General features: G+C 40.6%; 7 protein-coding genes across 8 annotated transcripts; 4 read left to right on the top strand and 3 right to left on the bottom strand.

Annotated features, from left to right (window-relative positions):
* Positions 1 to 8: 8 nt before the first annotated feature.
* On the top strand, positions 9 to 1,499 carry BDCG_06816 (uncharacterized protein). Its single transcript, XM_045422566.1, has 3 exons — positions 9 to 128; positions 277 to 498; positions 585 to 1,499. Exon 3 carries the CDS (start codon positions 734 to 736, stop codon positions 1,268 to 1,270), a length of 537 nt encoding a protein of 178 aa, XP_045278182.1. The 5' UTR covers positions 9 to 128; positions 277 to 498; positions 585 to 733; the 3' UTR covers positions 1,271 to 1,499.
* A 10,691-nt stretch (positions 1,500 to 12,190) lies between these two features.
* Positions 12,191 to 15,608, top strand: BDCG_06815 (uncharacterized protein). Its single transcript, XM_045422565.1, has 2 exons — positions 12,191 to 12,512; positions 12,697 to 15,608. Exons 1-2 carry the CDS (start codon positions 12,430 to 12,432, stop codon positions 13,871 to 13,873), a joined length of 1,260 nt encoding a protein of 419 aa, XP_045278181.1. The 5' UTR covers positions 12,191 to 12,429; the 3' UTR covers positions 13,874 to 15,608.
* BDCG_06813 (nascent polypeptide-associated complex subunit beta) lies at positions 15,543 to 16,370 on the bottom strand (the record flags this gene model as incomplete). Its single annotated transcript, XM_045422564.1, has 3 exons — positions 15,543 to 15,793; positions 15,888 to 16,058; positions 16,325 to 16,370. The coding sequence occupies 3 exons, from the start codon at positions 16,368 to 16,370 to the stop codon at positions 15,543 to 15,545; spliced, it is 468 nt and encodes a 155-aa protein (XP_045278180.1).
* Positions 16,371 to 16,915: 545 nt separating this feature from the next.
* On the bottom strand, positions 16,916 to 20,586 carry BDCG_06812. Of its 2 annotated transcripts, XM_045422562.1 has the most exons (8): positions 19,938 to 20,586; positions 19,769 to 19,823; positions 19,612 to 19,711; positions 19,432 to 19,549; positions 18,395 to 19,338; positions 18,234 to 18,325; positions 17,884 to 18,170; positions 16,916 to 17,823 (listed from the first exon to the last, which is right to left on the bottom strand). In XM_045422562.1, the coding sequence occupies exons 1-8, from the start codon at positions 20,104 to 20,106 to the stop codon at positions 17,498 to 17,500; spliced, it is 2,091 nt and encodes a 696-aa protein (XP_045281842.1). In that variant the 5' UTR covers positions 20,107 to 20,586; the 3' UTR covers positions 16,916 to 17,497. The 2 variants fall into 2 exon arrangements, with proteins under 2 accessions (XP_045281842.1, XP_045281843.1); XM_045422563.1 differs by lacking the exon at positions 19,769 to 19,823 and having other exon boundaries at positions 16,986 to 17,823.
* BDCG_17393 (uncharacterized protein) lies at positions 20,251 to 20,863 on the top strand. Its single transcript, XM_045426524.1, has one exon. It carries the CDS (start codon positions 20,296 to 20,298, stop codon positions 20,518 to 20,520), a length of 225 nt encoding a protein of 74 aa, XP_045281841.1. The 5' UTR covers positions 20,251 to 20,295; the 3' UTR covers positions 20,521 to 20,863.
* Positions 20,864 to 20,965: 102 nt separating this feature from the next.
* BDCG_06811 (uncharacterized protein) lies at positions 20,966 to 22,838 on the top strand. The gene has a single exon (XM_045422561.1). It carries the CDS (start codon positions 21,118 to 21,120, stop codon positions 21,601 to 21,603), a length of 486 nt encoding a protein of 161 aa, XP_045278179.1. The 5' UTR covers positions 20,966 to 21,117; the 3' UTR covers positions 21,604 to 22,838.
* A 1,443-nt stretch (positions 22,839 to 24,281) lies between these two features.
* Positions 24,282 to 24,657, bottom strand: BDCG_06810 (uncharacterized protein; the record flags this gene model as incomplete). Its single annotated transcript, XM_045422560.1, has 2 exons — positions 24,282 to 24,419; positions 24,487 to 24,657. 2 exons carry the CDS (start codon positions 24,655 to 24,657, stop codon positions 24,282 to 24,284), a joined length of 309 nt encoding a protein of 102 aa, XP_045278178.1.
* Between the last annotated feature and the right edge of the window lie 848 nt (positions 24,658 to 25,505).

The following is a 25,505-nucleotide window of genomic DNA, read 5'->3' as shown; positions in this document are numbered from 1 at the left end:
AAAATGGACTTACGTGTATCCTACCCGGCTACCTTGACTGGTACATTTACATGCTGAGCATTTGTGAAAATTCACTTTCGAATCTTCATATACAGGAGTGTACGGTAGAAGCAGTGCATGTTTGATAAGTACGTCGTCTACTAGAGTTTATGACCGCATATTCTACTTCTAACCCTTTCCTTCTCCCTCTCCTTCTCCTGCCCCTCTTCATACCATCATCTCCCTCCTTCTCGTAGTCCTTCACCTCTTTCATTATAACAACCTCTTGTTCTCCAGTTATCATTATTCTTCTTACAACTTCCACGGTCGTACACACTTGTTCGCCCTAGCCATACAAACATCGACCCATAAACATCATTCCAACCACGCAGGCCAAATATGGACGCTGCCACTTTATACAAGCAGAAATGCTCGCCATATACCCTTTGCTAAAACCGACTAGCTGGGGTAAATGGCAATGGAACGGGCCTGCTGGCTGGCAAGAAGAAGACGAGAAGAGTAAGTGGGCTGTTGGTGACAAAATCATGCAAGAAACATGCTAGAGACTCTTCAAAGTGATTAATTCTAATCATACGTCTGTCCAGCCGGTGAGGAGCCGGATGTTTCGTCGACGGGGGGACGGGCCGATGACCCTAAAGATCCACAACAAATCCAAGGCCCAACGACTTTCCCATGGATTTCCCGATGGGCACAAGAAGTCAGATGTCCAGATACATAGGTAAAATCTTATTATATGTCGGGCAAGGCCGAGCTATCCGATTCTACGACATCCGTCGAAAAAGATTCCCACCCCGATGATGAAGAGTTCGTCGATCGGAGGTCTTCAAAAGGTAACCGAAACACTGCACCTGACTCTGCTGCCCTGGGCGATGATTCCCTTCCTAAAGGTGACTGGTTCATCGCTCAAACACCTGCAGAGGATGACACAGGGCTTACCTTGATGGCGGCCATTGAGCAAGGATGCGGGAGTCTAAATCCTTTGCAGGGCCTGGACTCATTCTGCATATCCGAAGACATTGAGATGATAGGCTGCGAACCAGTAGAAATACTAGAGGAGGAGAAAGTGGACTGGGAATGGTCAGGGGTTCCGAGTCCGTATCCACGCATCCAGCAACCTTTAGAGCCACCTCTCGAAACCAAACCTGAGCCCTACACAATTTGGTTAGCTCCGAGAGCCCCGATCCCGCCTCCGGTATGGCAGACGAAGGAGCAGGAAGTTGAGGCTGTTAACTTCCTGCTCGCCATTTCCAGAGATCATCCACAGCTGTGAGAAATCCTGGTGGGGGTGTATTTTAGCGAGGGTAGACACCCACGCGCACACCTCGGATATAACGAACAAGCTCAGGAAATTCTCAAGGGCCAAAATTGGGAGTGGAACTGGGCTTTGTAGGATATTCGCGAACAATGTGCTGCTGAGGCGCCTGCTCTGTACACGATACTCGGAGGACAGGAAGGGGAATTCCTGGAGCCCATTGCCGAGTCAATCTTTGATGGAAATGAGGACTTGTTCCCCAGGTGTATCAAGCAATAGCAATCGGAAGAAATGGAGCACGACAAATGCGCCCTTGAAAACATTCTGATTCTTGCAGGATGGTGCTGCAATCTAGCATCGACACGGGAGTGGCGTCTAATGGCGGACTTAAAAAAAACTTGTCTAAGGGATCGAATAAGGTCGAACTGCTACAGCAGGCAATTCGGGAGCTTCCCCGGTTCGCGTAGAGATGTATCGATGATCCAAACTGCAGGTCAGTTCCTCCACCCAAGTTTGCTATCGTTTGTCGTCGTCGTGTCTTATCTCAGTAAACTCAGCCACTCCACTCCGAGCTAACTCAATCCGAACTACTGCTACTTTCTGCCAAGTCCTGCTAACATCTGAGTCAATCAACTGTCACAGGGCTTACACTAAACCTAAATGGGACATCCCCAGCAAACTCTTTGCAGAGTGTCTGAGAAAAAACAGTTTCTGTTTATTAGTAACACAGGAATGATTTGCTTCAATTATAATATTTAAGATAGAATCACTGTGTAACATCACTTATAGATTATTTCTCTATTATCTTGAGAAATTAATTTTTCAATTTTCTGTTGATTAATGTAATTTTTATCTGAAAATATATATATTCTGAGTATGAAGTGTTGTATTGAAAACTGCTACTATAATTTTAAACACAGGAACAATTTGCTAATTTTTCAATTATAATTATATCTAGTTATTCAACATCTTGATCTTGCTATTAAAACATCTATTCAGTTATCAGAGACTATAGTTAAAGCACTGAGTGTATTTTTCAGTGACTTCTGATAACTTCTGACAACTTCTGATCTCTTAGCAATCTTACACAGTATATTAACTTGTGACAACTTCTGATAACTTCTGAGATCTTTCAACAACTTCTGAATCAATTATATAACACTTCTTTTTAATAGCTGAGTTACTTTTTAACAGCTGAGTTGAACAATATCTCATTAACTGTATCAAATTGTAAGAATAAGTGCTCACAGGCGATTATTCAGGTGTTTGCAGCTTGGCATGATATGTACTGTTAACTACTAGAAGTGTTTGTGATAGAAAGATAAATGTAGAGATTAAATGTATAATAGCATTCAAGCTGAGTTATAAATAGTATTCACAAACTCCAGTCTATATAGTTGTGTGTAGCCAAGAGCTGCTAGCCCTATTAATTACACAAGAGATAGAAATAGAGGTAAAGAATTCATAAGAAGTGAGATTTCTTACATACTCTTCTCTCTCTAAGACTTTGTTCATGAAGCCTTTCACTGAGTGACTTCATAGTCAGCTCAGCACTGTAGTGATACTCACTAAAAATTCTTCATATCTATAAAAAATCTCAGTGAGAAAAAATTCCTTGTTATTATAAAGAGAAAAGAGTCTGTCACTCAGTTTCTTATTCTGTAAGATTCTTTATGATCTACAGATTCTTCTCTGACTATTATACAGATTCATCTCACATCTTTCATACAGAAGAGTTTCAGTTGACTCTCAATCATTTTCATGAGATTCTTATGTGATTATCACACAGATTCATCTCACAGGTGAATCACTCTCTATGAGATCACTCTTATTAAAGAGAAATATTTGTAAGTTAATTTTTCATTTATTCTCACAAATCATTGCTCTTTGACACTGTAGAATTATGAGAAATTTTCCATTCTTTCATTAACTCTGTAAAATTGTAAAATCAAGATATCTGCAGTCTGCAATCACTCTTTATAGTTATATAGAAAGATTCAGATCTGTAATTCACAATCACTCTTATTTACTAGAGTGATCTGACTGTTTCACAGAATCACTCACAGTGTAAGTAAATCTCTTTAGAGTAGTATAAATATCTCAGATCTGTCTGTGAAATCTCATCTTCTTTTTTCTTTTTCTATAACAGCTTTCATTCTTACAAACTGTGAGTATCTTCATTCATCTGTGAAGTGTTTTCACTCAGATGATAGAGAGAGAGTGTTTCTGACAATATTCATATATTGATTCAAGAACTTCTCAAGAATAAAAAAATTTTCAATTTCAATATCTTTGCAAACAATGTCTGACTGCTGCTGAGCTTCTCATAGATGTTTCTGTGACTTCTCTGATCACTTTTTACTGACTGATGAAGCAGAGATGCTGCTATTCACAACTGTGTCTTCACTTCTCTCAGTTCTGTCACTGCACCTGATCTTCAGGCCAGCAGCTCATTTCATTCCTCTCTCAGACCAGTCTCTGACTTCAAGCAGTGCAGTCTTCTTCTTTGCTGTAAGTCTTCTCACAAGTAATTTCTTACAGATTCTAGCTGACAGTTCTTACAAAGCTCTCAGTGTTGTCAGTGTCTTCTGCAGCTCTGCAGGCCTACAATCATTTCCTCTCTATCTACACAATCTCTGATCAGATATATGTGAATATGCCTAGATTCTCTATCAATGATTCTCACACTGCAGTGTATTTTCACAATCTCATTATCAATGAGAGATGAGTCTCTGAGTACTCACAAAATCTGAGTAATCAAGGCAATGTGAATGCTATGAATTCATGACAGAAGTTGATCTGAGCAGATGAGCTCTCTCTTCACATTCTCATTGTTTTCAGGCTGAATACTTCAGTATAACTGAGAGAGCAGACACAGCTTTGTAAGAAGTATCTAGTTATATATGCAGATAGTCAGTCTTCAAGACTCTGCTGCAACTACACACACTCTGATATCTGACTTCTCTGAAGTCTGTGCATTTTTGACAGTCTTCACATCAAATGCAACAATTATCTGTATTATAAGCATAATACTCTCTGTTTCTTTGAAGAGAGAAATTGATAGTTATGAGAGAATTGAGTATCACAGATATTAATAATATGAGTGTGAGTTTTCTTTATTTTTTCTTTATTAATCTCTAAATTATATTTGCAGCCCTGTTTATTTTCTTATTTTTTAGCTTTAATGAGAATATATTTTCTTCTTTTCTTATATACACTGCAGACTGTTCATCTCAGTAGAAACTCATTATCTTATAGACTAGAGTTCATAAATAACAGTGTTAATATCTTTATTATAATCAGATTCTTAGCAAAGATCACATCATTCTGACTTATCAGAATTCACAGTATGAAAGTCATGTCTCAGCTTCTGCAGATGTCTTATCTGTCTGAATAATTCTCAAGTGAACTCATTTATCTTATCAGAATACTCTTATCACTGAATCTTGAATCAGAGCTTGCAATCTCACTTCTCTGAGTCAATAATTTCTTTGATCTGATATTCTCTTTCACTCTCTAGTACTTTATAAATAGAGTGATGAGTCACAGAGTTCTCTTCTAAGAATTTCTTATATTTATGAAGCAAAGAGACATGAAAAATATTGTATATCTACAACTCAGATAGCAGTTTCAATCTGTAGAACTGTAAGCTAACTTTCTTCATAATCTTATAAGACTCTGTTCATAAGAGATTCAGCTTCTTACTAGATCTTTATATAATGATATTTTCTAGACTCAGTCAGACTCTATTATCTTTCTTAAAACTCTTCACAATGTGCTTAAAGTCATAGTATCTCTTCTGATACTCTTGAGTCTTTCTTAAGAATTTATAAGCTTTCTTCCAGATCTTCTGAATTCTCTCAGTCTATTTATAAGCATTATCACACTCTATAGTGTACTCTCACAGGTTTATCAAGATTATTCACAGATGAGTCTCAGTAAGCATCTCAAAGAGAGTTTTACCTGTGCTGACATGTTTTAAGTTGTTGTATATGAACTCTGTGAGTGATAATTAATGCACTCAGTCATTCTGATTATAATTGACAAAGCACTGCAGATACTGTTTTAATATACTTATCAGATATTCTGTCTGATCATCTATCTGTTGATGAAAAGCTATGCTTAGATCTCATAAGATCTTCAGTATAGTTATCAAATCAGATCAGAACTCTTCTGTGAAGATTGATTCTCTATCTGAGATAATATTCACAGATAACTCATGCAATCAGATCACATCATAGACAAAGATATAAGTTAAATTCTTTGACTTCAAGTTCTTGCAGATGAGTATAAAGTGTACTATCTTAATAAAGTGATTCACTATCATCAGCACACTGTCAAAGCAGGCATTATATATGTTCTTGCTTTCAGAGAGGCTCATAAGAGCATTCATTTCTAGCTGTTCTTAAGGTTTCTGTGAGATGAGTAGAGGAGTAAGTTCTTTATATAATCTGAATCACACTACTCACAAACTCTGACAAACAGTACAAGAATTTACTATCTTCTTCACAAGTTCTCACATCTTCAATCAGAAGTATTTTCTTATAAGTAACTTATAAGTTCTAGTATCTATAAAATGATCTGCTAGAGAAGAGTCATAATGTCTTTTGATAAGTTCTATATATAGAAACTTATTCACAGGTATATAAATTCAGTTCTCTCTTTGTAAGAGATTATTTAAGTCTCTTTAACTCTTTATTTCTGCAGAGTTGATCTCTGCTGTGAGCAGTTTTTGAATATGCTGAGCATATTCATTCTTCAGTTATAGTTCAGACAATCTGAATAGAAGACTTTGTGAAGACTTATACTCTGTTTCTTCTTATATCAGGTTTTTCACAGTGCTTCTCAAAGCCTGCAAACTCTTCAGATTATAGATATTCTCTTCAAGAATTCTCACAGAGATTCTCAGAGTGTTGACTCTCAGTGTTGTAGAGAGTAGTTGTACAGGCTTCTTCTCTCTCTTTCTTCTCTTCTCTCACAGGGGATTGAGAGACTCTTCAGTCAATCTCTTCATAACACTCAGTCTAAGCATTTTATGAAGCTTTTCTATCTTCTCTAGTCTCTCTATATCTGTTGCTCTGATCTTCTTAACATAGTCTGATCTGTAAGAGAGTTCATTCACTGAGTTCTTAGTTCTCTTAATATATTCTATCTTGAATCAGAACTCACTCAGTCTCTGAGCTCAGTGAACCTGTCACTGTGAGAGTTCCTTGATTGAAGTAAACTGTCATAAGCTATTATAATCAGTTCTAACAGTAATCACTGTTGTGAGGCTCTTGAAGTAGTGACATCAGTGATAGAAGAATTTCACTATTATGAGAAGCTTCTGATTATGAATGTCATAGTTGATCTCTGCAGATTGCATCTTTCATGAGAAAAAGATCACTGAAACTCAGTTCTCATTTAACTGTAGTTATAAGACTATTTCTGAAATCACAAAGAAGAAGACATCTGTCTTCAATCTGGTTAAGAGTAAGAGATTAAAGTGAAACAGTATCACTGTGTCTGTGAATACCTGTTTCAATCTTACAAAGACTCTGTAAGCTTCTGAGATAAGAAAGTTCTCACAGTTCTCTCTTCTCAATAATCTTTTCATTCTCTGTTTATAGAATGACTTCTTCTTATTTTCACTCTTCAGCATGTCTGTAAGAATCAAGAAGATTCTTATAAACACAAAGATAAACTGTCTATAGAAATTCACAAAGCTCAGAAAGATCTGAATCTTATGAATACTAGTTAACTCTGATCATGATAGAATAGTCTTAACTCACAAAGATTTCATCTGAATATCATTCACAGTGATTATATATTCTAGAAAATTAATTCAGTGAGTACTGAAGTTGTACTTTATAAGCTTAACATACAGTTCTGTCTCATCTAAGGCCTTCAACACACTTCACACATGCTCAGTGTGTTCTTTCTTCTTTATAAAGTACATCACCACATTATCTAGATATATTATCACAAAGACATTCAGATATACATGAAGTGTTTTGTTGATGAAAGACTGAAATATCACAGAGATATTAGTCAGATTAAAAGACATTACTAGATATTCAAATAATCTCAGTGCAGTTCTAAAGACAGTCTTCTATTCATTCTCAGACTGTATTTACAGCTGTGTATATGCATTGATCACATTCAGTTGTGTGAATATAACAGCTTCTATGAGACAGTTAATCACATTCTCAATCAGAGACAGAGAGTAGTGACTCTTTGTTATCTTAAAGTTCAGATCACAGTAGTCTACACACAATCTGAGATTTTCATTCTTCTTCTTTATGAATATCACAGAGACTTCTGCAGAGATCTGTGAAGATCAGATGAAGTCATTCTTCAGATTCTTCTTCACATAGATCTGTAAGATCTCTGTCTTATGATGAGAGAGCTTATAGATTGATTTTCAGAAGAGTTTCTACTCTTCTATCAAATCTATTATCAGATTCTTCTCATGATGAGAAGAAAGCTCAGCTGCTTTAACTGAGCTGAACACCTCTGTGAGATCTTGATATTTCTCTAATATCTGAAGCTCAGTTTTCATGACTGTGAGATTCTCAGACACTTACAAAGTCATTATATAGATGAGCTTATCTTCTCTAATCAACTCTGCAGCATTAACTGCTTCTATCTCTGTAAGTGAGTCTGTCAACACTGATCAGAAGTATAAACCTGACTCACAGACAGCTATGTGTGAATTATGTCTTTAAAGTCATATAAGTTTTAAATACATGTCATCTGTGATGTCTGTGATAATCATAGTTTCTACAAATCTTCTTCAGATTTCAGAGAGATCTTGCAATTCAAAGATGACTCTTGCAAGTTTCTCAGCTCTCAGGTCTAAGTTCTCATACTCTGCTTATTACAAGAGCAGGTTCTCAGTCTTCATCTTTCAACTTATTCACTTCATAAGCTTTAGAAACATCACAGTGATCTGAGATTCTGAGTTCATCAATGCTTCTCATGCTTGTGAGACAGCAGTACTGTGATACAGTCTCTTCTCATAAGTAAGCATTTTCATTGAGAGAGCAACAGATTCAGGTGTCAGCTTTAAGACTCTTAAGAAGGCTGTTGCTGACTCTGTCTATGACTTCTTAAATTTCTATTTTGATTTATTCAGACAGTTTGTGTGAAGATATTCTGATTTAGAACAGATGAAGCAGAGTCTCTTTTTCTTAATCTCTCTGTTATACACTCTGTTTATAAGAGCTTGTGAAGCTCTCTCTCTCTGCTCAGCAGTCAGACATGAATCTCTCTATGTCTTGTCATCTTTTTCTGATAAATCTGTTCTCTATTGTTCTGACTCTTACAGGGCTGATTGATGATCTGCTCTCTGCAGATCTGTAACTCTCACAGTGATTTACAAGTGATGAATGAAAGTCATCAGTTTCTTCAGAGTCAAGAGCTTAGAGTCTTGCTTAATGAGCTTGTTCTGCATATCTTTATTCAGTCTCTTCACAAACATCATTATTCAGGTCTTGTTTCAGAGCTCTGTTTTCACAGGTCTCAATTCATATCACAATTTTATAAAGCACTGTGAGTAGTCTTCATCAGATTTCTCACCTCTTTTTCTAATGTTAATAATCACAGTCCAGGTGTTCTCTGTTCAGCTTACAGAGTCTCTCAACTTATTCTCTAGATAGGTCTTGAGAACAGATTATCAGAATCTCTCATGATCATTCTCTAGATAATTCAGCTAGTTCTTGACTTCAGTGTAATAGAGATCTATTATCACATAGATAACAGCTTCTTCATCTTTCATGTCACACAGCTGAGCTTGTAAGTCAATTTCAAATACAAACTTGCAAAAGCTTTTATAGATTGTAGTTCAATAGATGACCTTAAGTGATTACAGCTTGAGAAAGTTTCTTTTCAGTTTGTAAGTGTCTCTGAAGATCATGTCTAGAGACTCAGTTTGAGAGTGTTTACAGACAGTAAGTATTTCTTATAGAAAAATAGCTTGATCTCACAGAAGATACTTAAGAATGTTCTTCACTGAGATTAATTTATTTATGAGTTCAAAGAATTTCTCTGTTACAGATGCAGAGAATGATGTCTCATAAGTGATTGATAAGTTCTCTGAGACTTCTTTCATGAGAATTATTCATGATTCAGATGACTGCTTCTGAGTGTCTGTAGTAGGGTTCACAGAGATTGAAGCATATGAGTTTCTAGTTCTTTCAGTCATAACAGGTGATTGCTGACTGACTGAGCTTGAAATGTAAGAATAAGTGCTCACAGGTGATTATTCAGGTGTTTGCAGCTTGATGTGATATGTACTGTTAACTACTAGAAGTGTTCACAGTAGAAAGATAAATGTAGAGATTAAATGTATAATAGTATTCAAGCTGAGTTGTAAATAGTATTCGCGAACTCCAGTCTATATAGTTGTGTGTAGTCAAGGGCCGCTAGCCCTATTGATTACGCGAGAGATAGGAATAGAGGTAAAGGATCCGCGAGGAGCGGGATTTCTTACACAAATATGATTAAGAAGAATTGAAGAAAATGTATAAGTCAGCTATAATAATAGCTTCAAAAGTCATTATTAAAGTAAATACTTTCAATGAACATTGAAGATATGTCATAACTTGTTATAAGCTATGCTGAATCAGATAGTATTAATAAGCAATAGAATGTTATTCAGTATTATCTTCAATGAATACTTTAAGACCTGTATTCAGATTCTGAGTGTACTCTTCAGTCATGTATAGAATAAGTCTGTATACTTTAGCATATGATATATAAATATAGTGACACTTTATTCATTGTCAGAACTAGCTATGAAAAGAGTCTTATTCTTCAATTCTATATAATTCTGACAGAAAAGATAATCATTCAACTGATTTCTCTAAACAAGCTTGATAATCAGTAAATAAGAGATATAACACAGTTTTCTGATATCAATTCTTGTCTGATCAGTGCTGATAATCTTCAGAGATAAGAAGACTTACTTAAACACATTTAACAGAGTGAGTATATATATATACTGCTCAGTTCAGAGCAAGCTCTTTGTAAGTAATTTCAGCATGTTCTTCAAGACTCTACTTTACAAGAAAAGATTGAGCTTGTAGCTATCAATAAGTGTTATCTTATCACACAGTGAAGTCAATTCTGTAGTCAGTTTATCAGACTGAGATATCTGAGATTGCTTCTTCATGAGAATATTATCTGATTTGACTGTTCTACAACTCTCAGCAGTAAAGCTAAGAATATCATTCTTCAAGAGACTGAATTTCATTCTATTGATATAAACTCACAGCAGACTCAGATTATTTGAACTTTTATTAATCATTCTGATATCTTTATCAGCATACATCTGATTTCACACAGTAAACTTGTATTCTATGATATGTTATATTTTTTATTGAATGAGGTCATTGATATAAATGGAAAGATCATATCTTAACACATTTTAAAGATTATTGTCTTTATTGACAGTCATGTTAAGATTCAATAAGCAGTGTAATATTTCTGATCAATACTTCTTCAGATCTGTCAGAATAACAGGTAGAATGTCAATAATACTGATATCTCTTTCATCAATGATATCATTCAGCATTTCACATCTTGAGTGTCTGAAGTGAATCAGAATATTCACTTTGAGAAGTTCATAACAGATGTTATCAGAGATTACTAGAAGTTTGAGATGTTAGATAGAAATATTAATAAGTTAAGAATATTAAGTCATATCTTCTCTCATTTAGTAATTTTCATTATCAATCTATTTCTCATCACATAGCTGTGACAGAGTTCAAAGTCAGAAATGATTTCTATCACTCATTGTTTTACTTCTGAGTTATGAAAATATGCAGAGAGAATAGAGCTGAAGAAGTTTAAGTTTTTCAAGAAATAAGAGTGATATATAATACTCATAATAATAAACAGTTATTTGATAGCTGTTATTTCATCTGAGTCTCATTCATAGCTCTTTTGATTGACATGTTTATTTTTTAGAACAGAAGTAAGTAGATCAAACCAGATTAGTGCATCAGTCTGAATAATCTCAAAAGCAGTCTGAAAGTCAATAATATTCAGATCAGAATCATGATTGAATTTTATAAAGAAGAGAGTGTTAATAAGATATTTCAGCTTCTATTTAAGTAAGACAGTATAATGTTGATTATCATTGAATATTCCTGCTTTGAAAAGTGCTGAATATAGTGTATTTCACTGCTTTGTAGAAGTACTGTATTATTGATAAGTCAAGATATCAGAACTCTGAATCTAAGTCTCTATAAAGATCTTCATTTCTCAACTGTTTTACTGTAATATTCTGATAATATGAGATAATTTCAATCATCTTTTCTGTCAGTTATAAGACATTGTAGACAGGTGCTGTAAGCCATAGCAGTTTGATTGTGAACAAGCTCACAGAGTATTGATATCAGTATCAGTGATCTCAAATTCTGAAGAAGTATCAATAGATTTAAGCTCTATTAAGTCACTGTCTAATATGTTATATTCATCATCTACATTGTTGAGAGACTGTAGTGATTGTAGAGAGAATTCATCTTTAAGTGATAAAGAATATTAACTGAAGTATGTCTGATATTGAGTGTCTTGAGATTCAAAAGACACACTGTCTTTTATCAATGATTGTGATATAATGAGAAGAAGTAGTAAGTTGTAAAATAGCAGAGATAATAGCAGAATGACTGAGAATTTGAAAAATATCAGTTTGATAATAATCAGGCAGATATTTAGAATAGATGTATGATTTCAAAGTCAATTGAATATTTTATATGAGTGAAGTTGATTTTTCACATATAATGAAACTGTTTCTTCTCAGACTCTCTATGAGATATTAGGTTATGAGCATGTGTGAAGTCTCTTATTGGTCCAGAAGTTAGCAGGACTTGGCAGAAGTCTAAAGGAGTTTAGTTGGTCGCGCTAATCCGAAAATATCGAGAAGAGAGGCTGAGCATGCTGAGATAAGTCGTGTCAATCGATATAGATTCGCTTGGCGGATGATACACGTGACTGGTCAAACACGTGATATGTAGTTATTGTTTTAAATACAGCTTCAAACTTTTGCGTCCTGAAAAAGAGCTCAACCAGAACAAACAGGCCGCCGCTGTGCAAATCAACACCGCTCTCATCGTACTTAAGTCCAGCGGTTGCTGATCGCCGCCGCTATTATGCCCGTTCGTATTGTGTACTTCTGAGAGCTTACCGTTGCTATGGAGTACCACGCTGTTCCTTTAGAGGAACGCGCCAGAGACGAGAAAGGAAATATTCTCCCTTGGGGATATGTTTACAAAGAGTAAGATATTCTCCCCACATCCGTCTGCTTTATTCTCTTTTTGCTGCTATGTTTTATGTATTATTATATATGTATTATTATTCACTTTCACCTCACTCTCGCTTTGTTGGATGCTGTCACCATCTTTGTTACTCCTCGTTTACAATGCCCGCCGCTTCCCTACCAAAACTAACCTATCTATTAGCGAGTCGCGGAATCCACGACGGCCCCCAGAAGAGAGTGGTCCTTTTGGAAAGAGGCGGAATGCGCGTTACAACTCTACTCGATCGGGAACTCGAACGGGGACTCCAGCCAGAAAAGAAAACCCAAACGTGGCAGAGTTCAGCAAGCTTTTCGCGCAGCAACAGGAACAAGAACAGGCTCAATTAAAGCACCTACCTCCGTCCACTACCAATAATTGTAACGATCCACCCCGAAAGTCTATTGAAAAAGTTGCTACGGAGTGCGTCCTTTATGGCTACAAGACCAAAGATTCTGAATGGAAAGTCATTGACAAATTCGAGCGAATATCTCACGGCATGATATGCGAGGATTATTCCAGAACCGACCCTGATTTGACACCAAAATATCCCCAGCTACTAAGCGGTCGTGACGTCGTTATTCACCCGACTTTATCAGCTGATGCCAATAAGAAAGCGAAACGATATGCTGGAGGAGATCACTGGATAAAGGTCACATTTGACTCAGCCGTTGCCGCTGATCGTGCCTGCTTCTTCTCCCCGCAAGATATAGACGGTTTCCTAGTATTCTGTGAACCATACCATGGTCAGGGTCCACAACATGATGCTCCGATTCCCAAAGACTCTGCCGAATCTATTCGACTGCAACTGAAGCCACATACTTTAACTCTGTCTCAGTCCAACATATTCCTTCAAAAACCATCTGATCTCGACAGATCTACCCTTCCTCGCTCCTTCATTACCAATACAATCTCGACGGACGGAACTATAGATGACTCTGTTGCTTCTCAGGGATCCACTGTAACTGCCAGCTCTGCGACAGCCACTGATTTAGGCTCAGGGAGCACTCTGCGCCAGCGCCAAACTCAAACTCAATTGCAGTCCCAATCCGAACCTCCACGAAAACCTGAATCCGAATGTATGACCCATATTCCCACAGTTCGTCGTGCCGTTTTACGGCCAATCTCTGAAGCGCTACCTCCCCAACCAACTGTCATTGAACGGATCCTTCGGTCTATTCCAATTTTAAGCTGGTTTACTGGGGACATCGTTGGTGATGGGCCTGTACTTGGCGAAGATGGAACGTTCGATCATGACAAATCAAACGCTTACTGGCGCTTCTGGTACATGATAGACAGGCTGCTTGGAACTGACTTGTGCGCCCTGAAGGAAGAATCCTGACCCCGCAACTGCCATATCAACCTGTCGCCTTTATACATATCACCATCAACGACGCGCTTACTGCGTTGCCTCTCAAAATGCAACATCCGGCTGCATATTCCTCTCGACCCTGCTTTGGATAGCCGTTATGTCTCCCTTCGAACGACGACGTTTCATGGCGACCAAGGTCGTCTGCAATGGTCGTGGTATGGCTTAGCAAGGGTCGTGGAAATGTGTGATCACTCGCACCACAGAACATAAACTTACGGCTGCATTGGCAAGGCCCTGTATTTATACACTCCAAAGTAATGAACACACTTCATACTTGAGCTTTGTTATCGATCTGAAATGACACAGTACTAAAGCGCTTTGATATCCATCGTTTCCGCCTTGCCGTTTGTCTACCAGCATGGGATATATTTCCCCCGATATGTTATATTTACTTGTGCAATGACAAACACATCTTCCTTTGCCATACCTTTTTATCTTCGTGCGTTTATGAGCTTACTAGGTTTTAGTGTTTTGTCACACAAGGGTCATGTATGGCGTTCGAAATTTCGCAGGTACCTATTTCATCACCTGTCGCGTTTCGCCCTCCTGCGTCTTTGACCCTTCTCCCCCGAGATCTGGCGGGTGAAGAGCAGAGCCTGGCATTTCTTTCGACATGATTCACTAGATGTTGCCACTGCTTAATGTATTTATTTTACTCTCCTATTTAAGCAATTTCTCTCGGTTTTATTCCCCCTTTATGACTGGATGTCCTCTTGGAACTACTGTACCTGAAGACTCATATCCATAGAGAGAAATAAATGCCTTGCGTTGAGCGCCAAGTTTTATTTTGTCTCCCTTTTCTCTGTTGATGGAGCCCTTCCCGTAACTCTTCCCCTTCTTGTGATTGCCAATGCATCTCTAGTTGGCAACCAAGGTTGGTTTTTTGGATCAGATAGGAACCGAATGAGAGATATCGATACAACAACACAAAGTATCATTAGAAAAAGGCATACAAAACATTTAACCCTGCTTAGTGTGAAGCATATAGAATTCCAACGCTAAAATCCGTTCATCTGCGGAGGCTATTTTCGCGCACAAACCGCCAATGTAGTCAGTCAACTCTTGTCTTCCTTCACCCAGCCCTCTGAAATAGGGGGTCGAATTTCATGCCCTGCAGCATGTAATGAACCATGAGGGGTAAATGTGGCAAGCGACGTCATGGTATGAGGATCAATGGATGCTTGTATGTTGAGAGATATAAACCAGGACTTACAAGGCACGCTACTTTGCCTATGTTGCGCATAGCACATGGCTATGCTTGTGCACAGGAAGTAGAGATCAGGGGTCATAGGCAGAGAGCGCAAAGTAATGAGGGAAAATCGTAAAGAAAAATGATCATCAAACTCAACGCGGCACCAGTTGGGGCCTGTTTCTTTAAATCTGTGTGTTTTTCATTGGGATGCTTTATTTTGTTCCACGGGCGCCTTAAATAATTCTCAATTTTTCCAGTTTCCCCTTTTCTGATCATTTCTGGCTTTCGATCAGGGACACCAAAATGAACCGCCAAATAATAAAAACAAAAAGGGAGTAAGAAGAGAACGCAAATATAATTTTATGAAAATTGTTAAAATGGATTCCCTTTAGGTCGTATTTAGGATAGGTTGCGGTGTTTTTTTTGTTCAATGTCCGTCCTCCACAATCATTCAACCTTGCTCTCGAAGTTCTCTCCATCAACTAGATCGGGAATATCGTCATCGTCCTCATCATCATCCTTCTTGTCATCTTCACCTTCCCTCTTCTGCATGCTCTGGTAGCTCTCGGCCAGTTTGCGGAGAGACGCAAGTGAGTCGGGTCCCAGTTGGTTGAGGATTCCAGGTACAAGCTCAGTGAGCTCTTTGTCTTCGCCGTTGCCGTAGATGGCGAAGGTGTTGCTGGGGACGGAGGCGTGAACTATATTGTGGAAATTGCAAGGGAAGAAAACCAACGTTAGATATATAAATTCCAATGCCGAAAGATACCAGTAATAGGGGGTCGCTAAACGCACCTTTAGGGGCAGCGAAGTGAATGACATTTCCGTCTTCCTTGAACATGTTCACCTCCTCAATAGCCTGGATGGGCTGCACATTCAGCTTCTTCAACGACGTTTGGAGCTTCTTGTCATCGGTTCCGGATGACTTGTGGACCTTCTTCATCTTGCGTCGTGGGGTACCCTTGCCTCTATACATAGGAAAGACATGAAATCATTAGCCATCGAATTAATATAACCCAACCTTGCTCCCTTTACAGATAAAGAATCAACTGGTCATTTCCCGGTCACGCGACTAGGAGGAGCTCGGCAACTAATATTAGGATACGTACCCTACAAAACACCATAGCAGTCAGCGATCGTCCAATCGTTCAAAAAGAATTAATATTCCCCGGACAATAGTATCTCCCAGGAAAAAGATGGGGGGAGGGGAGGTTGGGCTTTCCAACACTTACCAATCCGCACACTCTGCTGGAGCCTGGCCAATTTCGCTTGATCCATGATGGGCAATTGAATGCGATGGAGAGAAAAAATCAAGTACCCGCACGAACGAAGGAGTCAGGAAGGAATGGTAAATCTGTTCAAGCCGTCTTTTGCCAGGAAAAAGCAGCGCACGAAAATTCGGCGAAATTAATTAGCCCATCCGCACACAGTGCACACACACTATCTATTGGAAGGTGACTGATTTGTGGGGGCGAGCAAACAACGCAGGCGGGCCGCAACAAGGTCGCTTTGCATATGGCTTCGCAGAGCAGTAGAGGTACGTACCGAACAAGATAGCGTTGAGCAGATGTATACAACAGGATTAGCTGAATGGCTGCTGGTTTATTCGTGCCGTCGATTGTTTTTGCTTGTGGTCGCGGCTCTGGGTGGTTCTGACGGCCAGATTAGTCAGCGGGTATGTCGGATCTATTATTATCCGAAAGTTGAGTACGCCAGTCTATAAAAGGCTAGGCTGCACAAAGTGTCGAGCTTAACCTAACCTCACGATTCGGAAGTGGATAGCAGGGAGAATTCGATTGAGAAATTTTGGATTTTAAGCGCGAGTTTCTTCTAAACAAGCGGGAAAAATAGAATGTACGCCCGCAGAACGGGGTATGAAAAGGGAGGGAAGGGTGGATTATTGTATTATTTATACATTGAGTGGATGAATATCTATATCTCGCGGTATGGTGGGAGCAAGAGACACAAGCATTGCGGCGGGTATATACACAGACCATCGGGAAAGAAAAATAACAATGCGATTGCAACATCCATCTGGGTATCCAAGCAGGCGGAAAGAGTGAAAAAATATGACGGGGTAAAACTAGTTAAAAGGTGAGGAGTTTTCGAATTAACCTGTGCAAATGAACGACTGGGGCTAAATGAGCTGAAAAGCAAAACGAAAACGAGAGGAATAAAAATGTACAAAGTATGGGAAGGGAGAGCAATGTACACAGGAAGATTTATAACCCGCCTATCTGTCCGGTATGGGGCCTGGCTTGCTTGGCGTGTAATGCAATAAAGGAACTGGCGGGTAACTCGCTAAAACAACAAAAGGATCTCGTCCTAGATCTAACCTCCAGATGAATTCCGAGTTTACGCCACGTAGATGACACTAAGAAAATCGTATAGGGAGAAAGGAAAGCTTAATCATAGTCGTCTGGTAGGAGGACCTTCAGCTGGCTCAGTTTGTCCTCGCAGTTGATCTCCATTCTCATCAGAATATCCACGCTGGCATTTTTGCTAATGAGCAACTGCGCTACGAGCCAGTAGTTGTACGCTCCCTTGAAGAATCCCACGCGCTCCCACTCAGTACTGGGAAGCTCGGTGCGGAGGGAGATCCATAGTGACCGCCAGTGCTCAAGAGCGACCTTAATCCCACTAACAGTTGCGCAATCTGTTTTGTTGATGTTTCGGTTTCCAAATTGTGGCATTGCAAGGTTTATGATCATATGGATGTGGGCGTAGATTTCTTTGCATGTAAGCTTTTGTTTCCCTTGGGTAATTGATATTTTAATGGGGTAGGACTTACGATGGATGAGAAGAAACATATCCATTATTCCTAGGTGTAATTTGTTCGTGCCGCAGTGAACGAAAAGGGGGCGGACAGGCCCGTTTTCCACGAACAAATTTTGAAAAGCCTGGTATACCGTCATCTCGCGGCTGAGCCGGAAGTCTGGTTCCAGAAATGGATGTCTAGCCGCAAATTGTGATTCGTGGCAAGGTAAATCGCATTGGATTTCGATGTTCGTCAATCGTGAAGGATAGTTCTGGAAAAATGGCATTGCGGAGTCGATCATCGATACGAGAATCATCGTCCTTGATGATATCAGTTAGGAGAACATCAAGTAACAATTAGTGAGGGGCAAAAGGCCGACCAACCGTATCCGACACTCTTTCTGGAGCCAAAGGTATTCGCTCATTTGATCTTCAAGGCCATGCCTACACTTTGTCAGCTGCATTTGACGTGCAACCTTTTCCATGGGTTAGTTGACTCATTGCACTGAAAACAGAATTCAAGATATTCGTCGGGTTGGACCTACCCTGACCACTTCTCCAAACCTAACCTCTATCACTCGATTCCTCGCAGCCCTAGAACCTCCCCAGTACTGTATCAAAAACATCAAATATCCCGCTTGGAAATTTTCAAAGCTCCTCCAGTCTGTCTTTATATCGACTCGGTCATGGGCTACTTTATATGATTGGGCAATTTCAAATTCTTGGGAATACACTTCGGTAGAGAAGATGAACATCTCTATTACATCGGACATCTTTTTCGCCGCAAGCCTTTCGCTTGCGTTCTCCGAATAAGTAGCTCCCATAAGGACGACAGCAGCAAGCAGAGTCGGAGCAGTTGTTTCAGGATTGAAACTCGGCTGGTGTATCATTGGGCAGTTATTGTGCCAGCTCTGAAAATAGAGAGCGACAAACTTTTGGATTCTTTGGGTCATTAACAAAAATCGCAGCTCATGCGCGAGTTCCATTGACGAGATCTCATCCAATCCCAACACCCATGATTTTGATAGAATTGATTGTATCAAGTTCGTCGAATACGGGCTTTCTGGTTGAAAATATGGTTCTGCTGAAGATGTTAGGGGAAGCCCTTGAATGGGAGTCGCAGGTGGGTGAGCAAATGAAGTTGGAGTTTCGTCAGGCTGGAATCGAGGGCCAGTGTTATATCCGCCATTAAAAAATTGAAGAAACCCGTCATTGTAAAATGCCACATCCACAGGCTGGCTCTCAATTCCTGAAACGGGATGATGGGTGTGAGCATTATCTGGTAAATTCACAGGCTCTCGCGTGCTCATGGCTTGGCTCATGTTTCCCACATGATTATGATTATGCTCAGGCCAAGAAAGAACTTGGGCTCTGTCATGGCGGGAAGGGAGGTGGAAGCCTTCTGTAAAGCTATCCGTGCCTCCATTGAGCAGGAATTTGACTGAACCCCGCTCAGAAGTCTGATCAAAATCGTCAGATTTCGTTGAATCTGTTATTTGAGAGTATTATAGTATAATGCCGGTGATTAGCGCATCCAGGAATGAAGAAGTTGATCACACCAGAATTAAGGATGATGACATACCGGTCCGAGTTTCACTATCATCATACGGCCTTGAACTCTGACGAGTGCATGGAATATTTCTCTTCAGGCACGCACCACATGGACAAGCCCCATCGCAACGTAACTTCATAGAAGTGCACTGTAAAAGAAAAGCGTTACTAAATTCGGCCATTCTCAGGCTAGGAAAATAAGGGAACTTACAGATTCACAAGCATGACGCTTCCTGCCTCTTTGGCTAGTCTCCGGGATAAGTCGATCCCCGCGCTGGGGGCAATCATGATAATGGTCGCGCAAATTATCGCTTTAGACGAAATAATCAGAAACTGTATAAAGGGCGGAGACACACGATGGAGCTCACCAGCGAGCGAAAGCAGCGCTGCAGAATATACAAGAATAGGGTCTTATGCCAGAATCTATGTTACATTTAAGCATAATTCCCTCCGCGAGTCACGGCATCAGTCACAGTTGGGGGAAAGGGGAAGAAACTGCGGGAGGGGGGAGAAAGGGGGGAGGTAAAAATCACATACGACGGAGCTGATGACGTTTTAGATGGTCAATACGAGTAAACAAGCGGTCACAGACAGTGCATTTGAATTGCTTCTCGGAAGCCTGCTTCATGACTCTGTTGAGGGACATTTGACACGGTAACCAGCTCAATGTGGCATGTAGACGCACCCTGAATGCATCGAAACGCATATATAACTCTGCCGGAGGAGAGAATAGGAAGAAATAATAAGTTAGGGCTCATGGCAGAATTGGGAAAGACTCCAGCTCGGTTAGCTCGAGTTGGCCAAAGGCACGTGGACGGTTGGATTTAGCCCCTGAGAAGCTAAACTCGAACAAGCCAACCGCCAACGCTTCGATTTCGGCCTGGCACCGTGGATCATGGAGACGTTGAAGTCGCTGCAGGAAACGATCTTGATAGATCTGCGGGATGTGGGCGCTGTGGCTTCTCTTAGTCTTAGGTTGGCCATCTGTGCTGACTTCGTAACTGTTGCGGATTACGCATCAGGCGGAGGCCATACTTCGCTAGCTACTCTGGCCACGCTCAAGAAGAGCTGTTGCATCTTTGTGGGGAAAGCAAGACTAGACGGTAACGTCTCTGGCTAATTACTAGGGATTCAGGATTGTCCATCGGCGCCACTGAGGGGCTGACGAACGAGGTCGACAAAGAAGAATAAAATAAATCAAATGAAGGAATCGTGCAAGCCTGTGGTGTACAAGTGCCGGGCAACAATACCATGCACTGGCACCGGAGCAACAACTCTAATATTGCTTCTCGTGCTAAATATCATCTTTGGTCGTTGAACCGCTCAATCTCAAACAGTTACTACCCCAGAGGGCAGCTAGCCGATCACTCTATCAAGGGACGATTACCCGCCTTAACCGAATTGCGAGGCAAGTATTCAAGTATGGTTATCACCGGCCCTTTTCTACGACTCACCTCGACCGTCCTTGCATGAAGGGATTTAGGCTGCAGATCATGCAGAGCCGCTTTTTTTCTGCGTGGATTTGTTGGTAAAATGGAGTTTGAAAAGTTGAAGAAAAGGGGGGTGCATGACAACTCAAATACACTCCCCCGTGGTCCGCCCGGTTTCTTCACACAGGATTCGTTCTCATCAAAGGAAGCAGACTGCTGATCAACAGGGTGAATATATTCGGGCTCTCACCTCCCTTGCCGTTATTTAAGTCATAGTGGGGTCTAACATGGCTTATATCAATAGTTTATGCCCCCTGAATGCGAGTATTCCAATCAGGTCGAACATAGTCACCGCTCTTTCTGAGTCCGACATTTCTGTTATACCGAGGATCGCTTTGAAGATAGCACATTTTGAGGGTACAGCTGTTCTTCGACTGTTCGCAAATTCAGCTCAGCCGGAGATTGGCTGCTACTCTGCTGCGAGTACCAACGGCATTACCCTCGGACAGCCCCTTGCAGTAAGCAGTATCGTGGAGCTCTTCGTTGTTCTAGCTATCCTCTTGTCAACCTCACTGGCGATATATGGAACAGATCCAGCCTCTACGCGGGCACATTATGCTCATTCACCATCTGCCTTTGTGGCATTTTCCATCCTCCATCATATATACTTTACTGGTGCCCTGGCTATGAATTGCCCGAGCGTTCTGGTCACCTTCTGGTTGAATTTTGCTTGGTTTTCCGGTATGCTTTACAATGACAAGATGCAAGCTTGATTGATCAATTATTGGACCTGAAAGAGCAGATACAAAATGGTCCGCAGCGCAGTTAGCTGGAGTTGTCGAAACTAGGGGTGTTTATTTCAATATCTCCAAGATATATAGCCAAAACGCGTCCCTAAAAGTGAATGATCTGAGCAAACTCCAGACACGTTTCGAATTCCTGTTGGCAAAGCGAGAAAGTCCGCACACAACCACAGGTCCTACATGGCACGGAACGGCTCTAAGCCTGGGCTTCCTTAACCTGGAGACAACAGTGGATTGCAGGAACTCTAGCCTCTGGAAAAATTCCGGCATCAAATGCTTGCCTAAGAGGCTTTTCTGGTTTCTTATTCTGGTGATGACAGTGGCAAGTGTGATAACTTCATGAATGCCATTTTTGCGGGATATTATAAACTGAATCCTACCAAGGGTGAATGATGTGCTTATTCCTGAAATAATTGGACTATCTTTCTCGCATCAGACGTCCTACGGGCAAAGTTTGTCAGGTTTTTCATGATCACGTCACTTGCTCTATTCCAGCTTTCCCGAGGTGGACAGGCTACAGTCATTGGGATATGCTCCATTGTTTTCCTCATGTTCTTCTTCAGAATATGCTTAATGATGGGGGCTACGTCCTATTTTATCACATCAAGGACAGGCAGATCCACGTTTACTCCAGATCAGCTACTCGTCATACGTACCAGGATTTTTGGGTGCTTCCCTTGCTACCAAGTGTCTAGAAGAAGTCGTGTGAAGGACGACGACTGGAAATTTTAGTATCTGTTCCCTGGTGGAGAACGACGTGTGAACACAATCCGAATTCACCTCATGCTTCTCAGCCTCCTCCAATCCACGAAGATGGAAGATTTCTCCGGAGATTTGGCTGGCTCTCTGCTCGTTTCCGTCAATCCCGTTGGTGGTTGTCTGTGCCGTGGGTTGGCTACGAATTTTATTCGTGCGTGCTTCGTTAGAGCAGGTTCAAACGACCTATTAAATAGCTCAAGTATTTGGCCTCCTAGCAGTTGAGTGTATTGCTCTATTCTGTATTGGCTGGTTTAGGCCATTTGAATCTACTTGAATAAATGCTTTGATGGTTTACTTGGTCAGAATCAGCAAGGTGTCTGCAGTACCTTTGTCTTCCTTGTTTGACTCTCAATTCAACCTGGGGTGAATCACTGCTACCATTGTTGGGTTTGTCATTGTAATTATCCAAGGGTTTCTTACAATATGCTTGCTTATATTCATTGCCATTGGATTATTTTCCAGCCATCTGTCCCTCACACACTTTCACAAGGAACAATTGAGCAATGATGTATCGGATCTCACCCCATTTAGCCAAAAATCCGCAAGTCATACATGATGCATATTGAAAGAGCTTCACAGTGTTCAGCACCTCAGCCCCAGAAACCTTCTGGAGACACTGAGGTTCCCAGGAAACCATCTTTCCACATTTATTCTGTCCAAAGGTGCCTTAAGATTGAAGATGAGAGCAAAGGCATTTCTGGTTGTCTGCCATTCGGATGCTCTATCTGCCCTCAAATACAAATGGAATGATCCTGAATCTCTGACATTGCTGCACCACCACACCAGCTATTTTTCTATACTATCCCAGTGCAGCAGCCTGTGTCTGAGAAGTCTGACATCACTTCCTTGAAATGTTTTGCAGGAGTATATCTCTCCCAAGGTGAATGATGAAGAGCAATGGAGACACCTGTTGTTCCCAGTTGATCATGTGGTATACCTAGTATATACATATACCATTGTCAAAAGAAGGAAGATTCATCACTCATCCCAAAGTAGTTGTTGTTCTTTCTATTATATTACCTTGCACACCTACCTGACTTGTCTGTCGCTGTTGCATAATGTTACCGCCTGTATCTTGCTCCAGCAGGACTGTCAAGTGGAAACTACTCCTCACTGGAAGCAAAATGGGGCGTACATTGAGCCCATTATGAAGGGAAAAAGCTCATATCTTTTACAAAGGTGATATAAAATAGTGGAGGATGTTAATGAAGAATGGATGATTCACATATAGACATATCAATGTTGTAGAGCAAAAAGCTTTCAATAAAAAAAATTTAGTGTCTGTCTTGTTGAAATTTCTTCCTGCTCCAAGTGTATACAGGGGCAAGAGAATGGGACAGGAAAAGAGAGAATGATTGACAGTCAGTCTGGCAATGACAGATTTGCAAGATAGGATAATTCACAGCTTCAAGAAGACACAGTGGCTATAAAAGTAACGCATGATCCAACATAGTTGACTTTGTATTGTATGTAAGGAGAAACGTCCCCTTTTATGGGCTATGTGTCTAGAGCAATGATTCCGTAGATTCAGTCGTAAGACGAATGGAGGTTGTCCCTCGACTCTAAAAACCCATTAATATGAAAGAAAAGGGGTGTGAAATGGGCACAAATGATACAATAGGCGCAACAGAGGTACCATGAAATATGTGAATTACGCAATCTCGCTATTAGAGCCCTATGGGTGAACGTGCAAGATTAAGAGTGCCATACAGACGATGTGTATATTTCGAGGCAAATATTCTAAGGGGCTCGGGCATCTAAAGTCGCGAAATACTCCTAAGTTTGAGGGTGGGGTGGGGTTGGTTGACATAGATTGGCAACGAAACGAGGATGGAAAACAGGTATGAAATAAGACAGCAATATTTTCTGTTTTTCAATTTGGCAGCTTGTCATGAAACGTTCCTTAATCGCTTTCGAGTATTAAACTGGTTGCAAATCCCCGCAGCTTTATTGACAATGGACCTAACTTCCCGCTGTATCAACTGATCCACTCCATACATGTTGCACCAGTCAATGTAATGATCGACCTGAACTTGAAAAGTAACATGTCATAGGATCAGCAACTAAACATCCGTGTGCATGTACTACATGTACATGTACGAAACCTTGCGAGTGGTCTGCAATAGCAGTCATTTTTTCCAACTTGCAGAAGCCGTCACACTCAACGACATTGGCACCAGAAAACTGAAGCTCGCTTTTCGTCGGGCGCAGATATTCAGGAGACAATGTATCAGAATGGTTGAGAATAGTGGTAAATATGGCCATGATGGACGACATACCAACCTGGCAATCCCAAGCAGCGACAATCCAATCAGCTAGGATCATAAGAAAGAAACTGCATCTACTATCTTGTCTTGTCCAAGAATAATAGAATGCAGTAGCTCGATAGTATTCGGGATGGCGGAAATTTTTTTTTTTTTTTAAAAAAAAAAAAAAAAAAAAAAAAATAGATATCGACCGAGAAGGTAAAAAAGCTCCCTTTTGAAAAGATAGGCTGCAAGGCAAAAACTTGAGCGAATTGTTAAAAACTTATGACATGACGAGGCCGGCGCTCAAGAGGTGGGGGAGGCGGTTAAGTAACTGGTGCCAACCTAGCAAATGACAGGTGGAAATAAAAAAAAGAACCTGGTGGAGCAAGCTTTGCAAGGGCACTGTTGCCAGCTAACCCAGCTAAGAGCACGACGTCCTTTTGCGGCAACGCAAACCAACAATGCAAAAGCTGTTGCCCTAGGGGTGGGTGGGAGGGAAATTTGGAAATATCCGGTGCCTCGAGGACTGGCAGTTCAGGAAGTCCACCTCCATGGAGATCTCTGATCTAAATACGTCACAGGAGCTCTCCCGCTCTGTATGAGGTGGCCTGGACTCGTGAGATACAGGACCTGTCCAAAAAGCACCACTTTGAGCAGTAGCATGGGGTCACTTTGCTACTCAACACACTAGCCAAAAGATACCTCGTTGTGGCCAAAAGTGGTTGGTGTTAGAAAGATGGGGATTGTCGTTGTCCTCTTCAAAGGTCTATGCACATTTGATCCCCTGTAAGTCGTGTCTGGAGGGGTGAGACGTAATTATCGCCAGTATATGCGACGTGTGAACTGCGCTTCGGACAGGGGTTG

This window comes from Blastomyces dermatitidis (genome assembly GCF_000003525.1).
Source record: "Blastomyces dermatitidis ER-3 genomic scaffold supercont1.7, whole genome shotgun sequence".
NCBI classification, from domain to species: domain Eukaryota; kingdom Fungi; phylum Ascomycota; class Eurotiomycetes; order Onygenales; family Ajellomycetaceae; genus Blastomyces; species Blastomyces dermatitidis.
This window is presented reverse-complemented; position numbering and strand designations above follow the sequence as displayed.